The following is a 17,368-nucleotide window of genomic DNA, read 5'->3' on the forward strand; positions in this document are numbered from 1 at the left end:
AAATAAAGTTTCTAAAAATCAGAAGGCTTGGTACAACACTAGTTTTCCTGGCTACTTGGGAGACTGAGGCAGGATTACTTGAGCCCAGGAGTTGAAGGCTAGCCTGGGATGCATGCAGAAATCCCCATCTCAAATATAGGTAGATGATAAATAAATGATAGGTAGATAGATAGGTAGATAGATAGACAGATGATAGATAGATGGTAGATAGACAGAGTGACAGATGATTGATTGATAGATAGATGATAGATACAGAAGATAGATGGATAGATAGATGGTAGATAGAAGATAGATGGATAGATGGTTGATAGATAAATAGACAGATAGCTAGCTAGCTAGCTAGATAGATAGATGAGATAAATGAGAAAGAATTGCCTCACTGATAGCACAGTACAACTGTACATTAGCATAGTACTTTAAATTATTTACTTTTCTATTGCTGTGTCAAAATGCCCAACAAAGGCAACTCAAGGATGGATAGATTGCTTTGGTTCCTGTTTTAGGGAGGATACAGCCTGTCATGGCAGAGAAAGCATGGTGGCAGGATTCTGAGACTGCTGGTCACACTGTCTGCAGATGGGAAGCAGAGTGAGAGGGAATGCTGGTGTTGGTACACTTTCTCCTTTTCTTCAGTCTTGGACCCCGGCCCATGGGATGCTGCTGCCCACATTCAGGGTGAATCTCCCTTTTCAGTCACACAATTCTGGAAACGTCCTCAGAGATATGTCGAGAAGTGTGACTCCAAATCTCAACAAATTGACATCAAGAGTGCACACAATCATCACACGCATCACGTTTTGTTTGTTTTGTTTTTTTTACTTCTTTTGAGACAGGGTCTCTCTACATAGCCCTGCTGTCCTAGAACTCACTATGTAGACCAGGTTGGTCTAGAACTCAAAGAGCTCCACCTGCCTCTGCCTCCAGAGTGCTGGGATCAAAGGTGTGTGTCACCTTGCCCAGCACATGCATCATGTTTAAAAGATTTGTTTGTTTTTTATTTCATATGTATAAATATTTTGTCTGTGTGTAGATATGGGTACTGTGCACATGCCTGGTGCTGGTGGAAGTCAGAAGAGGACATGGGATCCCCTGGAACTGAAGTTATGGATGGCTGTGAGTCACCATGTGGGTGCCAGGAACCGAAACTGGGTCTTTGGCAAGAGCAACAAGTGCTCTTAATCACTGAGCTATCTCTCCAGCTCCTCCTCTTTTTTTCTCTCCTGAGACAGGGTCTCATGTATCCCAGGCTGGCCTCAGATTTGCTATGTAGTTGAGACTGCCCTTGAACTCCTGATCCTTCTGCCTCTGCCTCCCTTGAGTGCTGGGATCACAGATGTGCACCACCATGCCTGGCTTTATTCACCGTATAGATTTATTATTATTGTTGTTGTTGTTATTGTTATTATTATTATTATTATATTTTTGTTTGTTTTTTGAGACAGAGTCTTTCTACGTAGCTCTGGATATCCTTGAACTTACTCTGTAGACCAGGCTGGCCTCAAATTCACAGAGATCTGCCTGTCTCTGCCTCCTGAGTGCTGGGATTAAAGGCATGCACCATCACACACAGTTTTATTTTATTTTTTAAAGACTTATTTGTTTTATTTTTATCTGTATGAGTATTTTGCCCACATGAATGTATGTATACCACACACACGTCTGGTGCCCACAGATACCAGAATATGACTGAGTCCCCTAAAACTGTAGCTAAAGATGGTTGTGAGCCACCATGTGGGTGCTGGGAACTGAATTCAGATGCCCTGAACGAGTGGCCAGTGCCCTTCACCACTGGGCAATCTTCCCAGCCCCAATTCAGCATAATTTAAAGCCATGACCCTGCAACACATTTAAACTGAACTCTTTGTTCCAGGGCCATACCTGACAAAGGTCCTCTTTCTGAGCTAACAACCTCAGGTTAATTTCTTCTGATGCCGGGTGCTTGTGAGGAATCAGTCGGTAGAAATCGGCCATCGCCTTTTGCAGCTGCTCTGCTGTGTCTCCATTCTTCAGAGCTGATTTTACGAGAAGGAGAATTCCCTCTGCTTTACTCACCTGCAAACGGAAAAGCACATACTACTATTAAAAATTCAAATCCTGATAATCATAGAAGAGACGTGCATAAAAATACCTAAAGTAGCTGCTGGAGGCATTGGATCTATGAGTTTTCTACAGATTGCGGACTGTGCTACAGTGTGGGCCTTTTGAAAAATAGAATATCTTTTATTAACTCTTTCACAGTTTCAATCCTGTTAGTTTGGGTCTTAACTGTTTTTCTAAGGCCCGTGTTTCAAAGCTTAGTCCCTAGGGAGGCGCTTCAGGGAAGTGGGGGAACCTTTAGAGGAGGAGCCTAGTGGAACCCTAGTCCACTCTTCCCTTTGGTTCCTTGGCCTTGAACCGAGTGGGTTCTGCATCACTATACACTCCTGATACGATGCGCTGCCTCATCAGAAGCCCAAAACAACAGGGTCAGTCTACCACAGCCGGAGATCTACTAAACTGTGAGCCATAAGAAATCTTCTCTTTATAAAAGAACTGTCTCTGGTATTTCCTTATAGCGATGGAAAACTGACTAACACAGCCTCCAGAACCAGTGCTGACCTTAAGGTATGGCTCAGCTGTGAATGATGTTGGGAAGGGAGATGCTTGCAAAACTGGTCTCAGCTTAACTGTGGGGAACAACCAGGGGCTCTTCGCTTCTTTCTTTTTAAGAACAACTTTTAAGTTATCCTTGGACAGTCTTACACATGTATGCAGTTGGATCACTCCTCCTCTCCTCCTCTCCGGTTCCTTCTGGGTCCTTCTTCTTCTCAACACGTCCCCCTGCTACACAAACACCTTCCTAAAAATGACCCACCGAGTTCACTTAGGGTCGCTTGCGTTTGTCTAAGTGCAGGGTTATTCTCTGGATCGTGGGCAACTTATCCGTGGCTACACCTCTGAGGAAAAATGCAGCATCGTGTACTACACACATGTGAACACGAACAGACAGGAACACAAAGGCACCGGTAGGAGACTTGCCTTTTTCATAGAGAAACGTAGAGCGATGTCAACATCGAACCACGGCTGTGTTCCTAATTATGCAAGTGTGTTAGGAACCAAACAGCAGGAAATCTGTTTCTCCCTGAAACAATCAGCTTCATCCCACAGGGAGGGCTGCCTGTGCTATCTTCGTCTGACTACTCATTTGGAAGAGTTGGATCGTTGGGGATATCTTCTGTCAATCATGTGTTTTTTCAATCACCATTATACATGGTGGAAAAGAGAACAGCATGTCCTGGTGTGCTAGAAGCAAGCCTGCCTTTCCTAAGACAGTGAGAAGGTGAAAGGCTGAAGGAGTTGTTTCCATGTAGGTCAGGATCTGGATATCTAAGTGGGGGCACTACCACTCTGTTCCTTGGCACCACGCTTAGGCCCATATTGACCATCACTGAGAACTGACATGACGGAGACATCTGATTCTCTTGATGCTCCGTTTCTTCAGAGAATGAGGAAAGAACAGTGAGGGGTGGGCTTCAGAGTAAACCAACCAGCGCGTGACTGTCAGCACGAGTGTTTACACCAATCCACCAGGAAGTAGGTTCAATTCAATGACACGCCTGACTTACGTCATTCAGGCTTATGCTGTTCACTGGCTTGAGAAGTGTGTGTTCCAGGTGTCCCAGAGCTTCTGCCCAGACCATCTCCACCAAACGGCTCACCTCCTGGCTCAGAGTGCCTGAACTTATGACCTCCTCCAAAAGCAACTGAAACAACAGAGTGACAAAGAATTACCACCAAAAAAAAGTCCTCGTGAGCACTTTGTGTAAGACGGACACAGGAGCTGGCTGTGGGTCAATAGGCAAGCACTTGCCTAGTGTATCTGAGACCCTGGGTTCCACTTCCAACCTCACAAACAACAACCAACAAAACAACAGTATAGACCTGGAAGCGAAGTATAAGGAAAAATGGCAGTGCCCAAGAGAGGCACCCGCTCCCAGAGCCAGACACTATGGCTGGAAACGGCTTGAGTGCCCCTCAAGGCTCGTACGCTGGCAGCTGGGTCCCCACTGTGGAGTAGTGGGGTAGTAGACCTTTAAGAGGTGGAGACTGGCGGAAGGTACTCAGAACCCAGGGCAGAGCTTCAGAGTACATGATGCTTTTCTCGAGGGAGGAGTATGCTCTCCATGGTATTTTTGTTGTTGTTGTTTGGTTTGGTTTTGTTTTGTTTTCAAGACAGGGTTTCTCTGTGAAACAGTCCTGGCTGTCCTAGAACTCACTCTGTAGACCAGGCTGGCCTTGAGCTCTCTGCCTCCCAAGTGCTGGGATTAAAAGCGTGCTCCACCACCGCCCAGCTTGCTCTCCATGGTATTATGTAGACAAGGGGCCTTCCACAGGATGCCATGGGGCTTATACCTTCAAGCCCCTCGATTGTGAGCCAAGTGCTTGATGAGGTTTTTAGCCTCATGTGTCTTGTGGCAGCAGCACAAACATCCCAGGCAACGGGTCCACCCAGGCTTCCTGTCCCCGCTGGGCTCCTGCTCCCCACCCCTCGCTGTCATACACTCCTGGTGGAGGGCCCCACTACCACCTTTCTCCTGTTTTCCTCTTGTCTTTTCCTTTACTCTGTAAGGTGTAGGCCCATCAGTGGCATTAAACACATGCAGTAAGAGTTAAGGAGCTTGGAGTCACAGCCCCAACTATAGTGAAATCTTTCAAAGATGTGAGAGTTTGTTGCTGAGATAAACAATAATCTTGTGGCTCGTCCCACATCCCAACCAGTGGTCATGTCTTCCTTTAAGTTTATTTTTAATTAGCTTCCCTTCTCCTCTGCCAGTTTTTTTTTTTTTTTTTTTTTTTTTTTTTTTGTTGTTGTTCTTTGTTTTTTTCGAGACAGGGTTTCTCTGTGTAGCTTTGCGCCTTTCCTGGAACTCGCTTTGGAGACCAGGCTGGCCTCGAACTCACAGAGATCCACCTGGCTCTGCCTCCCGAGTGCTGGGATTAAAGGCGTGTGCCACCACCGCCTGGCTTTTTTTTTTTTTTTAAATAAAGACAGTATTTCTGTCTGGTGATGGTGGCGCATGCCTTTAATCCCAGCACCCGGGAGGCAGAGGCAGGCAGATCTCTGTGTTTGAGGACAACCTGGTCTACAGAGTGAGTTCCAGGACAGCCAGGACTAAACAGAGAAACCCTGTCTCAAAAACAAAACAAAAACAGGCCGGGCGGTGGTGGCGCACGCCTTTAATTCCAGCACTTGGGAGGCAGAGGCAGGCGGATCTTTGTGAGTTCGAGGCCAGCCTGGTCTACAGAGCAAGATCCAGGAAAGGCGCAAAGCTACACAGAGAAACCCTATGTCGAAAAACCAAAAAAAAAAAAAAAAAGAAGTCAAAACTAGAGAGATGGGTCAGTGGTTAAGAGCCATGGCTACCCTTCCAGAGGGCCTGGGTTTGATTCCCAGCACCCACATGCCGGCTCACAACCTTCTGTAACTCCAGTTCCAGAGGACATGATGCTCTCTTCTGGCCTCTGTCAGTGCATGTAGTGCACAGACAAGCACATAGGCAAAACATCCATACACGTAAAATAACTAAAAAATATATTCAAATTACTGGGTATGGTGGCATATGCCTTTAACTCTAGCAATCAGGAAGCAGAGGCAGATGAATCTATGAGTTTAAGGCCAGCCTGGTCTATATCATAAGTTCTAAGCCTGCCAGACTTACATGGTAAGATCCTACATTTAAAAGAAAAAATCAATTAATCAGCTGGGTATGGTGCCCATCTAAAAATCTCAGCACGGAGAAGGCTGAGGCAGGAGGTTTGTTTGAGTTTGATGCCATCCTGGACTAAAGAGTGAGGAGTAACAAAGTAACAAACCAATCCCAACAATCACAGCACACCCTCCCTCCCAGCTCAGCCAAGGCTTGAGGACACAATCCTTTCAGGCCTCTAGCTTACCGCTTGCAGCTTTTCAGATGCTAACTGTGCTGCTTCAGCCGGGAAGCGTTCTTGGAGCAGAAATCCTCGGCTCTTCAGGTCCTCAATGTAACGCTCATAATATTCACTGGCACCTTCAGAGGTTTGCTTTCCGGCCCTCTCTCTTCTAGTCTGGGAATTACAGTGCACAGAAAGGACACAGGAACTTATGAACACACACATCCTCTGCTTTTCTTTTCCTTCCTTCCTTCCTTTCTTTTCTTTTCTTTTTTTAATCTATTAGGACACTGTATTGAAACAATATTTGCACCTTGCTTTTCTTAAAGCATTATCATGTTGGTTGGAATGAAATGCCTCCCATTGGCTGACCTCAGTGCTTGGTGCCTAGTTGACAGGTGTTTTTGGAGGAGGCTTAGAGGTGTGGCCTTGCTGCGAGAAAGTACATCATGGAGGCCCGGCAGGCTTTGTTTCAAGTTTCAAAAGTCACAGGGCTCATGCCTACTTCCCTTTCTGCTTTCTGTGAGAGGCAGCAGCTCCCAGCTTGCCTTGCCCGCCCGCTGCCACGCTTCCCTGCCATGATATGATAAGACCCTTATTCCCCGGAACTGAAAGTCCAAACCAACCCTCCCATCTCTAAGTTGCCTCGGTCATGATGTTTTGAATCACAGCAACAGAAAAGGAACACTTAAATTGTTCAGTTTTCACAAAGATAGCCTTAAAGGTGGAGTCGAGGGAGCAGAAGCCCGAGTGGGTGGAACAGAGGGAAGAGACTCCTTGTGGGGACGCATTCATTCAAGCGCTCGTTCAGAGCCTGTGGTTTAATGAACTTGGAAGACTGGCATTCCACTCCTTTTTGGAAACATTGAAAGTCCATCAAGGCCAGGGAAGAAAAGGAAAACTACCCTGTAAAGGATGGCCCAGCGGGGGACAGGCATCGGTCAAGACAAAGTGAGCCCCCAGTGAGGAAAAGGGCAGGAAAGCTCCAGTCAGGCAGATGATGTGAAAGGCACAGGCTTCTCCTCAGCCAAGACTGCACTCACATGGGGCATTTTCTATTCTTCTACTTCTTTTTTAAAATCTTATGTATAAGAATGTTCTATCTGCATGTATGCCTTTGTGTCAGAAGAAGGCATCAGATCCCACTACAGATGACTGTGAGCCACCATGTGGTTGCTAGGAATTGAACTCAGGACCTCTGGAAGAGCATCCAGTGCTCTTAACCTCTGAGCCATCTCTCCAGCCCTCTGTTCTTCTCGAAAACCCACCCCATGCCTGAGCAACTCAGCTTACACTGACCCCAGATGATGGAGGAAGATTGGGAGTCCTGATGTCCCCTAGATGTTGGCTAATCCTGAGGTGCACAGCTCCAGACAGATGTCACACTCACAAGACTCTTCACTGTGGGGTGTCTCTGAAACCTGTAGAAATCAGGTATACTCCCAGGTCACTCCATTTGAAAGGTAGAGGCTAGGGTTTGGATCTCAATTGTCCCAGGACCAAAGAGAACCACACGGGCCTCATACCTGCTAGGCAAGACTTCTACTGCTGAGCAACAGCCCTGCCCTTTAAGCTTTTTTTTTTTTTTTTCCTTTCTTTTAATTGTTAAACACGGGTGCTGGGAGCCAAACTCCTCTGGATAAGAAGCAAGCACGTGGTCCCTGAGTCATCTCTCTAGTATCTACCTTTTCTAAGTTAATTATTTCAGGTATTTTGTTAAGTGATGGAGAGTGTCCTAAGGGTGGGATTTTTTGAAGATTTCTCCTAAGATGGCTTCATGAGGCAGGGCAAGCCTCTTCTACAGAACATCTCTCACTACTGCTTAGGTGAGGCTTACTCCTGGCAGGTGGACACCTCAGCAAGCCTCTGCTGGAGGGCTTGGACGTGAGCTTGCTAAGGCTAGTAGGCAACCAAGGTGCACCAGTACGGTCTTCGCAGTGTTATGCTTCTTTCTTAAAGTTATAACACAGTCCATTGTGGACTTTTTTTTATTTTGAATTACTTTTTATCCAGATAACAAAATAACCACATATTTTGGGGCAGAAGGTTAAATATCTCCTACTTGGATACACCTGACCCTGGATTGAGGTTCTAGCTCTGTTTCCATGGAAACCTTATTAAAGGCAGCTATAAGGCTAGTACAGTAATGTAGGCTTGTAATCCCAACATTTGAGAGGTTGAGGCAAGAGTGAGATCCGTCTCAAAATGCAAACCTTCCACCTCTCCCAAAACAGTCGGCTGTAATTGTAGTGATCTCTCTGGTAAATCTGCACCAAGATTAGGTCTTCAGTGAGTGTGTGGTGGAAACCAACGCTTTGGACTTTCTTGAGAGTAATTCATAGAACAGGGTGCATCTCCAGGGTCACCTGGAACCCGTGCTATGAGAGATATGAGCTCCTGAGGGTCAGGGTTTCTCGGATGGTCCCATTTGATGTGTGTGTCTTTACTCCTGAGTGACATCTGGGCTAGGGGCCAGATGAGAAGCTTCTAGAGCCTGTGTGGACCTGTGCGCGGGCCTCTCTCACTGAAGAGTGGACTCTGTGTCCTGCCAGCTGTGTTTTGGCTACAGTAGATCTGCACGGCTGAATACCTATGTGAGAAGGCTCCCCGGTGGGCGATGCTTGGTGCATGCTGTATTTAATCTTTGGGTGTTTGTTCTGGATCTGTTTTTATTTCCGAACTGTTTTAGACCACAGCTGGGCTTCTGACTTGACACTGAACTAGGACAAAGGTTATGGCTTCTGTGAAGCCTTCCTTGTGATTTCCAGCATTCTATGACCATGAGCCCTGAGTATTTCACAGGTACAGCAGTGTCAGAACTGTCACAGTCGGTCCCAGGGATGCGTCTGTTGTGAGGCAGGTGTGGTTCATGGCAGTAATGGTAACACTGTGGAGGCTACTGAAAGAGGAGGGCCATGTTTGAAGCAAGCCTGGAGCACAGAGTGAGACCCTCTGTCTCATTTTTAAAGGTGGGGGGTAGGGGGAGAAAGGAACAAAGGAGGAAAAGGTAGAAGAAGAGAAGGACAGATGGAGGAGGGAATGATGGGCGAGAAGGATCTCTGCTACCTTTTCATCTTTGACGTTCAGCCTCCAGCACAGGGAGAAACAGATCCTGTTGCTTAAGCCACCCAGGCCCATTCTGTTCACTTCTGCAGCCCCAGCTGACTATGCCCCCAGATAAGGAGAAAACGTTCAGCATGTTGGTTGGTGACTTGAGCAAGCCAGCAACAGGAAGACTCTAACTCACCTGCGCGCTGTCAGCCAGGAGGAAGTGTGCCGATATCACAAAGGGACAGTCCCCTGGGTCCCGGGAGCACTGCAACTCTACCACCACAGTCTCCGGGCCTCCGTCCACTCCCACCTGCAAGACAGGGTACATTTTAGAAGCAGAGCTATGGAAACTAGCCACACTCCACATCGGAAGAGGCTGCCTAATATGCCGGAGCAATGCATGCTCATTGGAGAAGTGTATTAGAAAACACAAGAGTATCTAGAGAGTAAAAGTCACCTGAAACCCTATCACAGCAATATAATCACTATCAGTACTTTTGTATATTTTTCTCTGTGTGTTTATAATATGTCACTTTTCACATTATAGAGGGAAATATCCTTTTAAATTTATATTTTATTCCAACATCTAAAAAGTGTTTGAAGGCAAGTGTTAATTTTAATTTGTGTGACTCTGTCAATAAAGTCTTCTGTTTTCCTTGAAAGCAAAAGGAACAATTCAACATGGCATAAATATTTGGTGTCAAATCTATCTTTTCCAAATATGAGGAACAGTTAATAACAGGGTAGAGGTTTATTTCTAATGCCATATTGATGCTTTATATTGTTTCATATCTGTTGTAAGTGGCTAGATTGTATGTAGCTCGGTTGGAGAGTGCTTGATTAGTATGCCTGGAACTTGGGTTGGATCTCAGACACTGCACAAACTGGACGGTGCATAAGTATAATCCCAGCCCTTGGGAGGTGGAGGCAGAAGGATCAGGAGTTCAAAGTCATTTTTCACTATGTAGCAAGTTCAAGGCCAGCCTGGGATGCATGAGATCCTATCTCAAAAAACAAACAAAATATAGTATGAGCAAGAATTACCTTCATTAAAAACACTAAAAAAAATTTCTTTTTCTTCTTTAAAATTTATTTACTTTTTGGGTTTTATTTGAGAGGGGGTTTCATTGTGTAGCTAGGGCTGTCCTTGAACTCATAACCCTCTGGCTTGGCCTCCTAAGTGTTGGGATTATAGGCATGAACTATGACACCAGGCAAAAATTTAAACAAACCTTTCTTTCTTTCTTTTTTTTTTTTGGTTTTTTTGAGACAGGGTTTCTCTGTGTAGCCCTGGCTGTCCTGGAACTTGCTCTGTAGACCAGGCTGGCTTCGAATTCATAGAAATCTACCTGCCTCTGCCTCCCAAGTGCTGAGATTAAAGGCATGCTCTACCACTGCCCAGCAAACAAATATTTTCTAAGTAGTAAAAACCAACTTGTGTTATAGGATATATATTTAGAATATGAACAACTTTTCAAAACAATGAGAAAATCATCAAAAATGAAATTTTTTCAGAAATTATTCAGTTTCTTTTCTCTAAGTAGAAATCAGACTCTTACCTTTTCCAAGATGTTATATTTCACAACTTCAAAGTCTTGAAGAAAATGAGGAATTTCAACATTCTCTGCAGAAACCCTGAAATTTGTATAATTAAACATTTAAAATTGAAATGGAACTTTGGACCACACAGAATCTCCCAACAGATCCCCTAATTCTTTATGATGTACGTAATAAGTCCCCGGTGCCTCCTTAAGTAGTCTAGAAATAGTTAAACAATTATGAAAAATGAGCTGGATTCATCCTCTGCATAACTAATTTATTAGTTATTATTTTCTAATTTTACATATTTGTGGGTGGAGTGTGATCATTTAACCTGTGCATTCAGTGAGGGATGGATGATCAGGGAAATCTCTATCCTCCTCTTCTGAATTCCCAAGCACTAATGCCCAGAACCTTGAGTGCACAGGGAGGACAGGCTACAGAAGCAGAGACACAAAAATCACGGCCACCTTCTCTGGTCACCACGTTCTGGGGCTCTGACTCCAGCAGTGGTTTTCTGGGCTACATCAAGTCCTTTTATAACATAAAGGAGTCCAGTGCATCACCTGTCCTTTGCTTGTTCATTTTGGTTTTTGGTTTTTTTGAGACAGGGTCCCCATAGGTAGCTCAGCCCTGCCTCAGCCTCCCAAGTGCTGGTAACAGACAGGCATCACCACCCTGAGCATATTTGTATTTTTAATACTAAGATTGAAGTTTACAAAATATTTTGCTTACTGAGTGACTTGGGTGTTTTCATTCTCTGGGGTGTTGTCCAAAGACACATCTTCTGTTTCCACCTCTAGAAATAAAAGGAAAACTTGTTGACTGTTCTAAGACTTATAATTAACTGCTAGAATTATTAAGTTCTTTTGTTTGTTTGTTTTGTTTTTTCAAGACAGGGTTTCTCTGTATAGCCCTGGCTGTCGGTGGAACTCACTCTATAGAGCAGGCTGGTCTTGAACTCAGATCTACCTGCCTCTGCCTCCTGAGTGCTGGGATTAAAGGTGTGCGCCACCACCACCCGACCTTGTTATGATTCTTAAATAGTGATATTTGCTCTATAATTCCCCTCACCGGTCAGTGTTCTGGGGACTCAAACTCAGGGCCTTACGCATGCTAGGTAAACACTCTATTGCTGAACCACACTTTCAGCCACAGTTCTGTTTTGTTTTGTTGGTTTTTTGGATACTTTTAAGTTGAAGGTTTCACCCTGTTGCCTGAGCTGGCCACGAACTCTGAGGGTCCAGTGATCATCCTGTACCATCTTACCAGCCCAGCAATGACTTTCTTAACCCCAAGGATTATTCTACTCCAGGTTAAAATTGTACACAGGCCTGGGGATGGCATAGATAGTAAAGCACTTGGCGAGCATGAGGACCTGAGTTTTATCCCCAGCCCCTAAGCAAGATTGAGAATGGCAGGGCAATCTAGGAATCCCAGTGCTGGGGAGGAGGACACAGAGGGACGCCTAGGGCTCCCTCACAAGCCATCTTAGATAATTAGTGAGTCCACACCAGTGGGAGACCCTCTCTGAAAGGAGATGGACAGCATCCCAAAGGACAATACCCATGCTTGTCCTCTGATCTCCACAAGTACACCATGGAGCATACATTTACACACATACACAAAATAAAGAAATTAAAATATAATGATTTTTAAAGAAAATTACACATCAAATATTTTGAGACCATCAGGTTTTTTTAGTCATTTTGAGTCTGACCTCACTAGACTTCACATTGAAAAATCTATATCTGTTGCTAAGCTGGCCTTTTATCCTTCAGGATTTTATTTCCTGTTTCTGTGGTAAAATGAAGCATAATTATTTTGTAGTATTCCTGGACGATTTGTTTTTCCTCATAACATTGCTGACACGTCCACATGTCTACCATGGCATCTATAATCATTAAGTGCTTGGTAGGACGCACTCACCAGCACAGCTCTTTCCACTTGGCGGTGGCATTATAGCCAGTGACTTGGGATCATAATTCTTCACATCCAATAGTCTCCTCTCTTTGACAGAGTCCCAGATGAAATCTGGGTTTGCAATCTGGACATCATTCTTTTGGATGGAGTTCAGTTGACACCGACTCAGGACGATGTCAGCATTGTCTAAGATTACGTGTGTGCACTAAGGAAAAACAGTAAGTTCATTATACAGCAGCAAAACCAAAATTTAACAACAGTATTTGTATCTGTAACTTTAACCCCCTAAAGGTCTTATTTTAAGGTGGTTCATAATGATTTTTTTTCAGATTTTGAAAAACATTAAAATTTACAGTTCTAGAAAAACTTTAAAAATAAACAGGTTGTTGTATCGTTCCCCCCACTCCGCCCCACCCCAACCACAGTTCTAGAGCAAACCTAGAGCCATGATCATGCTGGGAAAGCGCTCTACCACTGAGCGACATCCCCTGCCCTATACCAACAGTGATTACACTTTGGGTACAGATGGTCTACATCACAGGTTACTACCAAGTTCTCCATGCTGTGAATGTACTCATGCATACATCTTTATGGACTTGTCCTGTTACTTCTTGAGGCAGAGGCAGGCAGATCTCTGTGAGTTTGAGGCCAGCCTGGTCTACAGAGTGAGTTCCAGGACAGCCAGGGCTGTTAGACAGAGCAACCCTGTCTCAAAAATCAAAAAACGGAAGGAAGGAAGGAAGGAAGGAAGGAAGGAAGGAAGGAAGGAAGGAAAGAAGGAAAAGGAAGGAAGGAAGGAAAAGGAAGGAAGGAAGGAAAAGGAAGGAAGGAAGGAAGGAAAAGGAAGGAAGGAAGGAAAAGGAAGGAAGGAAGGAAGGAAGGAAAAGGAAGGAAGGAAGGAAGGAAAAGGAAGGAAGGAAGGAAAAGGAAGGAAGGAAGGAAGGAAGGAAGGAAGGAAGGAAGGAAGGAAGGAAGGAAAGGGAGCTACCAAAAAGTATATTTTGCTACTTTGTAGTTCTACTTAGTTTTTTAAAAACTGGGAGTACACACATGTGTGTATGTAGGTGATGTGTTTGTTCATCTGTATGAGAGTGGGTGCACACATAAGCTACACTGTGCATGTCAAGGTCAGAGGACAACATTGGATGCCAATCTTCATGTCTATCTTGTTTGAGATAGGATCTCTTTTTTTTCATTTGCCACAGATAATATATATATGTGTGTGTGTGTGTGTGTGCCACACATATATGCCAATAGGTTACAGGGATTCTTCCGTTTCTACTTCCCATTTTACTGTAGGAGCTCAGGGATTACAGACCATGTTTCTTCATTTACATAGGGTCTGGGGGTCCAAACTCAGATCTTTACAATGGTATGGCAAGCCCTTTGCCCACTGAACCATCACCCCAGTCTCCAATTTTTTTTTATATAGTGTGATAAAGAGTACATGCATATTGTAGAAATCTAAAAAGTAATAATAGGGACCTGCTAACCCTCCCCCATTTCTCCAGTGCCTCCCCCAGAGGTACTACTGTGATTTGCTCCTCATAGATATTTCCAGAGCTTTTCTTTGCAGACAAGGGGTATAACTGAACAAACGGTAGCATGCTTTCATACTATCTGAGCTTGCTTTTCCACTTAAAAAAAGCTTTTCCACTTAAAAAAAAATCTTCAAGTTCATTCCTCATCCTTAGGTATATGTAGATGTTTACTTATTGTTACGTAGCCCAGCCTCATCTGGAACTTGATCCTCCCACCTCAGCCTTCCAAGTGCTGAGATTACAGATGTGAGTTACCACATCTGGCTTTGTATCTCCTTTATCACTGCTGCTGTGCACATTTCAAACATTTATATACATTGGTAAAAATAAATAAATAAAAGTCTGAAAGGTCTCATACACAGTATGTGAGAGTTTCCCAAAGAGCAGAGACCATGGGCAGCTCTTTACCCAGAAGACAGCTTACTTATTACTTGTTTGTTCTTTCTTTCTTTTCTTTCTTTCTTTCTTTCTTTCTTTCTTTCTTTCTTTCTTTCTTTCTTTCTTTCTTTCTTTCTTTCTTTCTTTCTTTTTTTCTTTCTTTCTTTCTTTCTTTCTTTCTTTCTTTCTTTCTCTTTCTTTCTTTCTTTCTCTCTCTGTCTCTCTCTCTCTCTCTCTCTCTCTGTCCTTCCCTCTCTCTTTCCTTCCCTCCCTTTCTTTCTTTCTTTCTTTCTTTCTTTCTTTCTTTCTTTCTTTCTTTCTTTCTTTCCTTCTTTCTTTCTTTCTTTCTTTCTTTCTTTCTTTCTTTCTTTCTTTCTTTCTTTCTTTCTTCCTTTCTTCCTTTCTTTCTTTTTTTGAGGCAGGGTTTCTCTGTGTAACTGCCCTGGCTGTCCTGGAACTTGCTCCGTAGACCAGGCTGGCCTCAAACTCAGAGATCCACCTGCCTCTGGCTCCCAAGTGCTGGAATTAAAGGTGTGCGCCACCACTGCCTGGCTTACTTATTACTTTTCTTTTTTCTTTTTCTTGTTTTTTCAAGACATGGTTTCTCTGTGTAGTTTTGGTGCCTGTCCTAGATCTCACTCTGTAGACCAGGCTGGCCTCGAACTCAGAGATCTGCCTGACTCTGCCTCCCGAATGCTGGGATTAAAGGCATACGCCACCACCTCCCGGCTTACTTACTACTTACTTAACTACATTTCCATCTGTCCACCCATGGAAATGGTGAGGCTGGGAAGTCAGGAAGCCATGTGATGGAAGCATGCACAACTGTGCCTGAATTAGAGGCAAGTGGGGATATTCTCTTTGTGGTACCATGCTGGAATTGAACTTGCCTCCTAGAGTAGATGAGACTCTCTATGGCTAGTACCTGGGATGGACCCAGGGAGAGGCAGCCAGGGTCAGACCTATCAACAGAGGGAAGAGGAAAAGACAGGGCCAGCAATTCTGGGACATAATGCCTTTAGACTTCCACTTTGTCTTCTTAAAAAAGGGGAAATTGCCTTAACATTTTTAAGATAGTGTCCACTTGTGAAACTGTATCTGAATGCTTAGGCCTTCAGTTCACCTCTTGAGAAGCAGTAGCTTCCTTCAGCTCTTATGGGATAAGCTCCCGCCGAAAGGACTAACTAGTTCACATTGCACTTCGGCCCCCAGCGGTCAGGCCTGCGCCAACCCACTGGCCAGTGACACAGCATGCCATTTGCAAGCAGTTTGCAAGCAGGTACAATATGACTTTTCTCTTTTAAGAACAGGTGTGGCGCCAGGCGGTGGTGGCGCACGCCTTTAGTCCCAGCACTGAGGAGGCAGAGACAGGCGGATCTATGAGTTCGAGGCCAGCCTGGTCTACAAAGCGAGATCCAGGACAGGCACCAAAATACCACAGAGAAACCCTGTCTCGAAAAAAAAACCAAAAAAACCCCCCAAAAAACCAACCAACCAAACAAACAAAAAACCAAAAACAAGAACAAGTGTGGCTGGTCTGAAATTCTATTTCCATCTTTGGCTAAACCTGAATGATAGCGGATTCACAGGGCAGGGACAATGTTAGGAAACTCCCAGAGCAGAAGACTGGGCTGGGTCCTCTGGCATCATCAGCTTCTTCTGGTCCATCCCCAGGGGACGATGGCCCAGCGTCTCCTGTTGCCAGTCTTCTCCGCTAACTCTCTAACGAGTCATGTTCCCTGAAAGTTCGTATCAATCAGAGAGTAATCAGTGAGATTTGGAAATACCTGAGGATTTAATAAAAAGGAAAACTTTCCACCATTTTCTTTAATATCAGCTTGCAGCTTTTTCTTCTGTTGACGAGGTAAGTATTTGACTTTCAAGCAGAATATACAATTTGCAAAGATTCCCAAAGTCATCCTGAAAGAAAAGACAGTTTTGAGTCATAGGGTTCTGCTTGCTGTGGTAATTATTTGATCTTTAAGTTTCATATATGTGTATATTATACATGGAACACACTCCCTTTCATATCTCTACCCCTTTTCACTCCTGTTGATCTTCTCTGTCCTCCTACACAGTTTTTCTGCTATATACACACATATATACTACATAGATACACATACATGTATGATCTTAGATATTTATATGAAATTCATCAAGCACAAAGGAGAGAAAACATACTTGTCTTTCTGTGATTGCTTTAATCTACTTGTATCCATTTTTCTGCAAACAACATAATTTTGTTCTTCTTCATTGCTGAAGAAAATTCGATTGTGTATGTACATCACATTTTCTTTATCTGTTCCTGTTGTTGGACACCTAGGTTGGTTCCATAATTTAACTATTGTGAATAAACACTGATGTGCAAATATCTCTGTGATATGTCAACTTGTTTTTTTGAGACACTGTTTTATGTAGTCACTTTGGACCCCTGATTTCACCTCTAAAGTGCTGGGATTACAGGCATGAGTCTCTACAGACAGTTTATACAGCACTTGAGGTTGAAACCAGGGCATGTTAGGCAAGCATTCCAGCAATCAGCTACATCCCCAGCTTAATTATAGATTTAATTATAGACACTTTATCCCCATTTCACAGAGGAGGAACTGTGCCCAAAGTCACATGACTCAGTATAAAAAAGGTACAGGACTGGAATCTAGTTTCAGCCTTCATAACCCCCCACCCCTGCCCCATGCTCCTGTGCAGAACTTCCTATCTTTCCAGAGAATGTGACTCACTGCTTTCTGAGTGAGTCAGACTTGAATGGAGGCAGACTACAACCCTTTCCTTGGGAAAGTGAATTACATGTGGGTGTTTAATATGTGGCAGAATCTGACCACTGCACAGATGTTCTCATTGGCCTGTGTATTCTCTCACAATTCATCTCCTCTGGTTGATGCTTGAGCTGTGCCATAAACACTCAATTCCAGTGTTCAGCAAGATGGGCAGCTCAGCCCACTCCTCACAAGCAGCTACAGGGCAGTGTAGCAGGCTCAGAGGACCGCATGGTAGGGCCTTTGGGGAGT

The 17,368-nt window shown here is 44.2% G+C and overlaps 1 protein-coding gene across 1 annotated transcript in view; it reads right to left on the reverse strand.

Annotated features, from left to right (window-relative positions):
- Parp4 (poly(ADP-ribose) polymerase family member 4) overlaps positions 1 to 17,368 on the reverse strand; it is a 95,708-nt gene that overhangs the window by 70,116 nt on the left and 8,224 nt on the right. The window contains 8 exon segments of the mRNA XM_052733125.1: positions 1,879 to 2,052; positions 3,606 to 3,743; positions 5,935 to 6,084; positions 9,158 to 9,271; positions 10,521 to 10,596; positions 11,236 to 11,299; positions 12,430 to 12,628; positions 16,130 to 16,262. Of these exon segments, the coding sequence (XP_052589085.1) occupies positions 1,879 to 2,052; positions 3,606 to 3,743; positions 5,935 to 6,084; positions 9,158 to 9,271; positions 10,521 to 10,596; positions 11,236 to 11,299; positions 12,430 to 12,628; positions 16,130 to 16,261 (1,047 nt within the window). The 5' untranslated portion in view covers position 16,262.

This window comes from Peromyscus californicus, unplaced genomic scaffold (genome assembly GCF_007827085.1).
Source record: "Peromyscus californicus insignis strain IS unplaced genomic scaffold, ASM782708v3 Scaffold_12__1_contigs__length_115047231, whole genome shotgun sequence".
In the NCBI taxonomy this organism is placed as follows: Eukaryota; Metazoa; Chordata; class Mammalia; order Rodentia; family Cricetidae; genus Peromyscus; species Peromyscus californicus.